Below are 10,444 nucleotides of genomic sequence, written 5' to 3'. Positions count from 1 at the left end.
CGCCCTGAGCTGGTGCGGAAGTCTGGGTGCTCCTGCAGCCCACCGGTGGTGGTGGCTGGGCCGGGAGCTGAGTGCTTCAGACAGAGGCCTGGCTGCCTTTTAAATCAGCCTCCTCAGGCCTGCAGCGGGGGCTGTGGCTGCTGCTCCTTCCCAGAGAGGCCAGCTCCCCTCCCTGAAGCCCCCGCCCCCGCTGTCGCCCTCGCCTCAGCACTTCCTGCTCAGGGCTTCCTTCTCTGTGCTGCTCAGGACAGCGGGTCAGGAGGCCCGGTCGGCTCGGAGCAGGGGCCTCCCAGTCACAGGAGTATCCCTGCTCCCCCGGTTGCAGTGGGGGACTAGACAGGGATCGATATGGGGCCAACTGGGGAGACTGTTGCCCAGGCAGGGACTGACAGGAGGAAGCAAGGAGGTGACCAGGGAAGGGGCTTCCACAGAAGGGGGTCCAGAGCACAGGGGTTCCTCCCAGAGCCTGAGGAGGCTGGGACCACCCTCGAAGTGGGAGTTGAGGGGGGGGCAGCGCCCAGCTGGGATTGAGCATTTTTGAATAAGCAAAGTTTGCTGAACACCCAGCTCCTCTTTCTCAACACTTCCTCCCCATGAAAATGAGGTGCAAGTGAGGCAATCACACCCCTCACCCACCACACATGACTCCCCCTCCCGGCCCTCTAGGCCTGGCTGAGACCTGGAACCTCCACTGACCAGCCACCCTCAACACACAGCTGGTTGAGCAACTCTTGGCCACCAGACTTCGCTGGGCTCTCCTGCCAGGCTCCCTCTTCTGCTATGTGCCCAAAGCCTGGGGAGAGAACACTTGAGGCAGGAGGCTACTTGGAGAGACCTCAGCTCTGGGCACTTGCTCAGGGTGCTTGCATGGTCTTAACACTGCCCCAGCCTAGGGAGCTCAGGCCTGGCCCAGCTCAGCCAGCCCACTTCCTCTTGCTTAACCTGATCTGCTTATCACCCTTGTTAATTCAACTGGGGGAGCAGGGAGCTCTGCCCAGGACTTCCTTCCCCTCTTAGGGCCTCGCTTTCTGCTCCCTTGACAACTGTGGGACCCTCACTCAGGCCTTAGAACTGTCTCTGCTGGCCAGCCTGGGCCAGGGCAGAAGGATGGGGGCCAGTGGCGCTGGAGCTAAGGGGACTCCCAGTGCAAAAATAGCCTCCAGGAAAGCAACTCTAAGACCACTGGGTAGAGCCTGGAGCAAGGCCTGACTGAGTCTGTGGAAGCAGCTTGGGAATCCTCCAGCTACTTTGCCCTTTCCCCTCAAGACTCATCCTTTCTCCCTTCTCTCCAAGTCCTGCTGTCCCTCATCTCTCTTCCCCCATGCCTCTAGCGATGGGCTTCTTTGGGGGCCCCTCTGGTGTCCCTGCAGTTCTGATTCCCTCCCTGAGATCAGGTTCCCTCTCTGTCTGTTTGAATAGATTTTGCAAGGGAAATCCCTGCCCCTTTCCAAAGCCCCTGCACCTGTAAACTGTCACCTGCCACCTGCAGCTACCTCTGGTACTGCACCCAAGTACCCCCCTCTTATCTGTCCTGCAGTCATCAGCCTTCTCTCCACTTTGGGCCTGGAAAGACAATCCCTTCCCTCTCCCTCAGCTTGGGGGTGGGGGACTGGGGAGACAAGTTCCTCTCATTTTACAAGGTTGGGGTTGCCACAGCAAGGCAGGGAGTTCAGGATTTTTTACTGTGATCCTTCCATTATCAGGCTCTGAAGGTTGAGGCTCTGAATCCACAGAATAAATCCTCACCCTCTTTATCAAGTGATGGCACTGCCTGGAACCAGTCACTGAGACCCCCAACTGTAGCTTCTGCGGGGGCCTGTCTTTTCCTGCCCATATCCTGCAAAGCAGCCCTCAGAATGCAGGAAATTCACACGGTGAGGGAGCTGGGAAAACCTTCATCAAAGAAGGCTTTTTTCTTTTAAAAATACATTGAGGTTTTAAAAAAATGTGTATTGACAAAGAAAAATACTGTATAAATAATGGTAGAATGGATATGAAGAAAATCAGGCGGTCACACAATACCCAGTTTGGGAAATGTGCTCCTGGACTGATCTGAGCAGAGGGCCCCAGGCAATCTGCCAATCTTGCGCCTCCCCACCCCTCCACTCTTTCCAGGGCAGAAGGTGGAAGGGTGAGGATGCCCCCTACTGGGTGCACTAGAAAACACATGCCTCCTGGGGAAAGGCTGGGAATCAAAGGAAAGTAGATCCTCAGTGACGTCGCTGGAGAGTCTGTGTCAACTGTGATCCGGGGAGACACATAAGCTGGAGAGTCTGTCATGTGTGAGCTTCTGTGGCTTTGGGTCATAGAAGTCACTAAGAACTTATATTCAGCACATTGCTGCCTCCCAGGGAGATGCTGGTAGCCTGAAGCTTCAGAGGCAGGTCCCTAATTCACTGGCTCACTTGGCAGCTTTGTGTGGGGACTTCATGCTTTGGTTTCCCAGTCTGTTCATCAGAGAAGTTTAGTGGTGGAAGTTGAACTCAGATTTTCTGGTGACCCAGTTACTAGCCAACAAGAAAGCCCCATTAGGTGTGTTTCTTACCTGATGAAGCAGCGAGGCTCAGGAGGCCGGAGGCCTGTTGTACGTCTTGGGCCAATGGCTAGCTTAGTTTTGGAATGAAGAAGGCTGCTGTTATATCCTCTGGGGTCTGTTTCCCAGTCTGACATATGGAGCCACATTCACTACTCTATGAGCCCAGTCACTTCCTAGCTGGCTTATCTTGTGATACTTAACCTTCCTGTGCCTCAACGTTCTCACCTGTAAAATGGAATTAATAATGCCTCAAGGGGTGTTGTAAGAACTAAATATTATAATGAATGTAAAGTACTTATTACAGGTATTTTTAGCAAACACCGACAGGAGCAATGCAGTTTCTTATTACCCTTCTCAGTATATATGCTATTCTTTCCATAACAAATATCTTCACGGACTTTGGTTCTAGTGTGGGTGTGGGTGTGTGTTCAGTAGTTTGTGTGGATCAGGGGCTGGACCCACCTTCCCAGGGCCGGCTGAGTTAGGGGTGTTCCTGGTTGTAGACTTGAAGTGGCCAGAGCTCATGAAGTTGAGTGCCAACCTCCCACCACCTTTGTACCACCACAGCCCCCACAGCCGATGAGGCAGGCGTGAGAGTGAGGAGCAGGAGCTGTCCACCAGTCTGTCTGTATGTCCAGCTGTGGCTCCAGATCCAGCCACCCTCTGCACACTGAGAGTTGAGTATGAATGGAGGAAGGGACAAGGCTGGTAGCAGGTGCTGAGGTTCTAATCCCTTAGGTAGGAGAGGAGAGGCAATCAGGAGCACAGGAGGAAGATGTTACCTGTCCTCCCAAACCAAGCTCTTCTAGAATCATAGAGGGAAACATCTGGGACTTAGAAGTGGAAAAGAATCGGTCCCATATGTGTTTCCCTTTGAAGTGCCATTTTTGATCAAACTTACCTGGAGATGTAACTGAGTGAACACTGTTCATCCTCAAGAAACCCAGATTTTAATCTCAAACAGAGAGATTTATGCTGTGTGATCTAAGCAAGTTACCCAAGCTCTCTAATCTGTTAGGCTTTTGATTGTTTCAAAGATCCCTTCCAGCTCTAAAAACCTCTCTCTTTCCAATCAGGAGGGCCAACCTTGTCACTTTTATCTCCCACCTTTCCCCTGGAATATGAGAAACCTAGAGATAAGAGCTGTAGACGGCAGGAAAGGATTGGCCTCCACCCCAGCAGGGTGTTCTTGGACACATTAAACATCTTCTCTGCCTCTGTTTATCTATCTGTGAAAGTGAATTATTTTCCTAAGTGTGATGAAAAGAAAGTGGGCGATGTCCCTCTCCAGGCGGGCATGGTGCATTGCACATGAGGAATGCCCTCAGAAACGCTAAAGGCTTTTGTTCCCTTTCCTGTCATCTACCTTTTTATCAGGACCTGGGCAAAGCCACAGAGAACAAGCCCCTCAATGCTGTGAATGCTGAAGTCAGTGAGAACAGGGGATACATTGGGAGACATACTCAGGATCCCAAAACCTCCTAACTTGCTGGAGTAACAGCTTGAACCTCAAAGGTGAAATGAACAGGGCTTAACTGAGAGATCTGGGCTTGGCTCCAAGGCACCGACTGTACACGGACAGGGTGGGGAAGTGGCAGCTTAGCAGAAGCATGTGTGAATAAAACTGAGGGGTTTTGCTGACAGCCAGCTCCATATGAGTCAAATGAAAAGGCTGCCAGAAAAGCAGACAGACTCTGAGGCTGCTGAATTGAAGTTGAATACTAAGCCCAGTGACTCTCCATCTTGATATCAATCAGAATTGCCTGGGAGCTCTGGTAAGACTGTATCCTTGCTGCGCCAGACCCTCTGAATCAGGACCTGGGATGGGTGGGTGGGGAGAGAGGAAGGAAGGTGGGGAGTTTGGATTTCTAAAGTTTTGCCCTTGGCTCCAATATGCAGCCAAGGTGCTAGAACCAAGGAAGACTCAGTCACATTCTCATTCCTGTCATGTCAGGCCACATCTGATGTACCCAGGGACTTCAGTTTAGTTGCTTTATCATGGGAAACACATAGCTGGAGGACACCTGGTGGAGGACAGCTGGGATATAGGATGACACAACACCCTGTGAGGACTGATGGAGGGAACCATGGCTTAAGAGACACAGGTGGCCAGAAAGCCTACCTTCAGATGGATGAGACTTGTTCTCCTGGGTCCCCAAGGTTAGAATCTTAGGTGACTGAGGTGACTATCTTAGGTCATGTTACTCATGAACCATTATGAGGAAGAGAATTGCTTGAAGAAAGTTTATTGGGAAGTACTCTCAGAAACAACATATCTGAAGGAGTGAAGGAGTCAGGACTGAACAGAGGAATAAATTGATCAGTGATGCAGTCACAACAAAGGACACCTCCAGAGGGAGCTCTGGGATGAGGATGATGCTTCGGACCTGGCCCCAACTGAGGACAAGAGGGCTGGACCTTTGCTTCCCCACAATGACCAAGCAGATTATCCCTAGGAAGGGCTCATGAAGTGGGAGGCAAAAGTTCCCCCTACTTATCTTCCTGTAAGTTTCCCAGAGAAAAGCAGAATTCTGGAGGAGCTATGTCCACCCAAAGTAAGCTTACCATATGAAGCATGTAGTCTAAGCCATGTCCAGGGGGCACTGTCATAGTTGCTGTGACTCGCTACCCAGATCCTGCATCTGGGACCAAGAAACTTAATCCCAAATTGCCGGAGTGTTGGCTGCTAATGGCTCATAGCTGAATCTCTCCCTGGGCATTTCCAAAGGGAGCTACCTTGCCTGACTTCATAAGCCCTTCCTATGGATAATCTGCATGGTCAATGTGGGATTTTAAAAGTCCAGCCCTCTTGCCTCAGTTAGGGCCAGGTGTGAAGGGTCATTTCAACTCCAGAGTGTCCTTTGTTGTGACTGCATCACTGATTAATTTATTTCTCTACTCATTCCTGACTCTCCACTACTGCAGCTTGTCTTGGTGTCACTGATATTCAGCATTCTCGCCACCCCATTACCCATTCTAATTCTCTCTACCTTCAGCTTGTACCTCTGCTGGTCTAGGTGGCTTACCTGGTGGCATTCCTGAGGGGTCTGAGCCCTTAATCACCATGCCCTTCTCAAACTAAGCTTTTGAATTTGTCTACTTACTGTCAAAATTGGGCAAGGGAGTACCAAGAGACACCCCAGTGTTCCACCTGGGTGCCAAACATATTCTTCCCTGACCCACTATGTAGCAGCAGCCCTATCTTTTATAAAGGACCAGGGTCACATATCTTTGCTAGGAAGTGATTCCTTTCTTTGCCTGCTGGCCTCTTGGCACAAGGACTCTGAAGGATGAACAGCAGCCACAGTAAGCATTTATGGGATTCTTGTTCTGCCTCTGCTGGAAGTGTTCCACCTCTGAGACTCAGATTCTCTAAACCCATGGAGCCTAGAACTGTCGGAATAGGAACCACAAATCCTACCCCCACCTCCAAGGGTCACTGGGAGTGATGATAAATGAAATTATTCCTCCTTCCATCCCTTGTTCCCTAGACTTTTATATTTTAGCTGTTGGGCCATAGCACCATATTATAGTTATTGGATAGGGTGCATGCTTTGTGCCAGAGCACGGTGTCCTAAAATGGTGCTTCACCTGCACCTTTGAAAGGCTGTTCTTTGATTCTATCAACTCTATTTACCGGTGGGCAGCAAAGTATGTGATGTGCCCAGAAGATTCACAACCACTCTTTTGTTATAAAGTAAGACTCTTGATCTGATGCAACATTATGTGAGATCCCAAGTCAGTCAGTGAATCAAACACCTTTAAGCCCTTAAAGAGTGGTGCTGGTTGACACCTTTAGCAAGAAAGAGAAATCCATATCTAGAATATATGCCCATTCAAGTCAAGGTGAATCACCAACCCTTCCAGAGTACCTACCTGATAGGTTGTTGTGAGACAAATGAGACAAGGAATGTAAGTGCTCAGTATGGTGCCTAGCACGTAATAAGGCCATGGATGTTGCTGCTGTCATCATTGGTCAGAACTTTCCAAAGCCTGACAAGGCTGCCTTAGGGAGCAGACAAGGTACACAGTCATGGAGGGTATTTTAGCTGATGCTGGAGTGCTCCATAGGGATGCCGTGTAGGAGGTTCTAGGGCCCATGGGGGTATTTACAAAAGATGACCTTTTGGGCCCTTACTGTCCCCACCATGTCTTCATTCTCTGATTTCTCTCTCTCTTCTACACTCAGACGGGGAGAGGCACTTAGAGAAGCATATTCACTTTCAGGCCACTAGGGGGCCATTTAGTTGCCTGCAGCAGGAATACACTAATGGTTTCTTAATGGCTCAGGCACCAGGGAGATCAGGCTCAATTATACCTGAAAGCAATTTGAGTTCCAGGGTAAAAGGCACTATGTAAATCCAGATAATAAATAGGGCTTATTGATGATAGGTTAAAGAATCTGGCACTGTTTAGTTTGAAAAAAAATAGGGTGAGAGGAATTGAATAAGTGCTTCAAGTATGTTTATTCTTTAGTATAGAAAAGAATGACATGCTGTTTTCCGCTCCACTGAGAACCAGGCAAGAAGAAAGAAGTTTAATCTGCAACAGAAGAAATATGGAGTGAATTCAAGAAAGAAGGTAGATGGAGGCTTTGGGTTGGCCTTAGCTGGAATCTTTCAGAATAATTTACCGTGGTATAGTTGGTATGATCAGTCCTGCCAGGAAAGCCAGAGAGCAGGGGAGAGGAGCGGACAACATCCAGAGACAATTCAGGATTTTAACTTAACAGGCCACCTGCTGGACAAGCTGTGGCTGACCTGAGAGCAGGATGGGGAAGGAGTGGTCTTTTCCCCATCAGCCTAACAGAAGACAATACACACTCCAAACTTCCAATGTTCTTGAAATTTCTCAGAAAGTAAAAAGGCAGGCTACTTCTGGAAATAGCATCCAGTTGGCCACTGTTAGTGGCAGACTCACAAATGGGCCTCAGGAATGAGAGTGAGGGGTCGGGTTATAGGCCTTTGGTTCCCTCAGTCATCAGCACACTCAGCTCTTACAACCACCTGACTTCTGTGTGTAATTGGTCAGAACTTTCCAAAGCCTGAGAAGGCTGCCTCGGGGAGCAGGCAAGGTCCACCATCACAGAGTCGTTATCTGACGCTGGAGTGCTCCATAGGGACGTTGTGCACGAGGTTCTAGGGTCCAGGGGGGTATTTACAAAAGATGATCTTTTGGGCCCTTTCTGTCCCCACCCTGCCTTGATTCTCTGATTCCTCTCACTAGGCCTGTCCTTAGTGGGGGCAGGGCAGCAGTGCTGGGAAGGGGACTCCTCATAAATGGGGCATCCTGTCTGCATACCATAGAATTCCTGTAGAGGATCAGGGGAAATGGGAAAGGCGAGAGGGTCCTGCCCCACAGAGTCAGAAGCGAAAAATCAGGCTCACATCTTCCGGGTCTGAACTTGGGGGGAAAGCTGTTCACCCACAGAAGCCCATCAGGACCACAGTCCTCTCCCCACACAGGCAGTCTCCCACACCCATTGAGATACCCAGGCAGTCCACACATCCAGTTCTGGGAACACAGGAAGCAGAATTCAAGGAGGAGGGAACCAGAAATTCTGGGAAGTCTTGTAGAAGGAGGGCGAGGGAACGAACGCCCAGGCTCTGAGACCTCGAGAGGATCAGGGAGGGGAAAAGCACCTGGAGCCGCTCCTCGGGTTCAGCCCAGGCCCTTGACCTGGGGGTCGGGACCCCCCAAAAGCGGGACCTGAGACCCGTTGCAAACTTTGGCACTAAGGTGGGAGACGAGTCTGGAAAGCCAGCTTAGCACGTAGTACCGTCCCGGAAGCTCTCGAAGGCCTGGGCATCCTGACTCGGGGTTGTAAGAGGACAAGGTATTGGGTACATTTCAGCAAAGCCACGAAGCCCCGGCGGGACGGGGAAGGGCGTGGGGCCGCAGGGGAAGGGGCGCGACAACTGTGACCGCCGTGCGCGCTGCCGGTCCCGTCTGCCTAAGCCCGACGTGGGCCAGAGTCCTTAGGCATCGAGGGGTCTGGGGGACCCGCCGGCAGCGTACGTGGAGCGGAGCGCGAGCAGACGGCACGAGTGCGCTGCCACCCCTACCCTGGGGGTAAACTGAGGCCCGGGGGCCCAAACTGGTGCTGCTATTCCACCTCTCACTAGGGACAGTCAGGACTAAGAGGAGAGTTGCCAGAGTTGACAGCTCCGCGCCCGGGCGCCCCTCCCCGCCCCCTTCGCTTTCGCGCTCCTCCCCAAATGACGCGGGTCCCCTTTAAAGAAGCGCTGAGCGCCCACCCTCCCCGCGCCGGCGGGCGCCGGGCTGCGGCGGCGTTGCCCTTTTAAGAACCAGCCTCCTTTAACTCTCTCTTCCCCCGGGCCCCTGCCCGGGAGCGGGGCACCGTGCGGCGCCCAACAGAAGCCCGCCTTCCCGCGCGGCACTTCCGGACCCCGGCGTCGCCCTTTTAAGAGGCAGCCCCCCGCAGCGCTCTCCCCGCCCCCGCCCCCCCGGAGCCCGCGCGCGAGGCGGGGGAGCCCGGCTGGAGCGGAGCTCGCTGTCGGCGCGGCCACTGGAGACCGAGCGGCCGGCGGCCGGGCAGACGGTGGCGGCGGCGGATGGGGACGCGGAGCCGAGCGGCTGTGGCGGCTGTGGCTGTGGCGGCGGCGGGGAAGCAGCTGACGGGCCGGCGGCGGCGGCGGCGCTGGCGGCGGTGACTGGCCCAGGCCCCGGCGGCGGCTGCAGCGACGCGGTGGCGGGCTGCGGGCGGGCGGCGTGAGGAGCGGCGGCGGAGCGGCCGGGAACCGAGGGCGCCGGGCGCCCCTTGCCCAGTCCTCGCAGGCCGCCAGGCCCCCTCCAGCCGGGGCCGTGGAGCACCGGGGCAAAGGTCGGGGCCCCCCCATGAAGGAGCGCGACGCCGCCCCGGCCGAGCGGGGCAAGCCGGCCACCTACACCGGGGACAAGAAGGCGAAGATGGCGGCCAAGACCAACAAGAAGTGGGTCCGGCTCGCCACCGTGTTCGCCTACGTGCTCTCCGTGTCGCTGGCCGCCATCGTGCTCGCCGTCTATTACAGCCTCATCTGGCAGCCGGTGGGCGCCGGGACCTCGGGAGGAGCCGCCGGCCCGCCCCCCGGCGGCTCCAACGCCACCGGCCCGTCCGGGACTTCGGGGGCGGCAGCCGCGGGGCCCAGTGCCACGGGGTCATCCCGCCGTGAGGCTCCGCGGGACGCGCCCCCGCTGCAGGCGGCAGGGCCCCTGCCTCCCGAGCCCTCTGCGGAAAGCCCCCTGGCCGGGCCGCCGGAGCGGCCGCGGGGGCCGGAGGAGGACGAGGAGGGAGCGGCGGCGGCGCCCGGGAGTCGTTGAAGCCCGCCCGCCACACCGCGGCGGGGAACCATCCTCCCCAAGCCTGGAGGCTGGACTTTGCAGCGGGACGGCGCGGAGATCCCGCTGAAGCGACACGCACGGGAGTGAACGCCCCCCTTCCCCGGACGATCGCCGACTCGTGGGGCGAGTGGCCTGCAGCTCGATCTTCGGCCAAGAGACCACTCTTCGTCCGGGACTCGGGGGTTTGGTCTTCCCAGGACCGTGATGCGGCGCCGGGGCTATGAGCCATAAGCGGGACGTGGGGAGGGCGGGGGGTGATCCTAGCACCGAACTCTTCTGCGCCGTTTGCACTCGTGTATCCTACGTGCAGGGGTGACTCGGGCTTTCCCCCAAGACTCAGGGGAAGGAGGGAGCTGTAGGGGCTCTTAAATAAGTTGAAGGAGGAGGGCACCAAAAGTAGTGGAGCTCAGGTACGTCAACCTAGTTGCAGTGACCACAAATGCATTTAATTTATAGATCCCTGTATATAGTTGTTGACATATGCACTAGAAGCTGTAATTACATAGAATTCTATATATTCTACCACACCCTGGGTAGCTACTGACTGATGGGGTCAGGCAAGGGCTA

At 54.3% G+C, this 10,444-nt stretch overlaps 1 protein-coding gene across 1 annotated transcript; it reads left to right on the top strand.

Annotated features, from left to right (window-relative positions):
• Positions 1–9,394: 9,394 nt before the first annotated feature.
• Positions 9,395–9,856, top strand: INAFM2 (InaF motif containing 2). Its single transcript, XM_087814831.1, has one exon. The coding sequence runs from the start codon at positions 9,395–9,397 to the stop codon at positions 9,854–9,856; it is 462 nt and encodes a 153-aa protein (XP_087670957.1).
• Positions 9,857–10,444: the final 588 nt, after the last annotated feature.

This window comes from Miniopterus natalensis, chromosome 1 (assembly GCF_054644295.1).
Source record: "Miniopterus natalensis isolate mMinNat1 chromosome 1, mMinNat1.hap1, whole genome shotgun sequence".
Classification (NCBI taxonomy): Eukaryota; Metazoa; Chordata; class Mammalia; order Chiroptera; family Miniopteridae; genus Miniopterus; species Miniopterus natalensis.
This window is presented reverse-complemented; position numbering and strand designations above follow the sequence as displayed.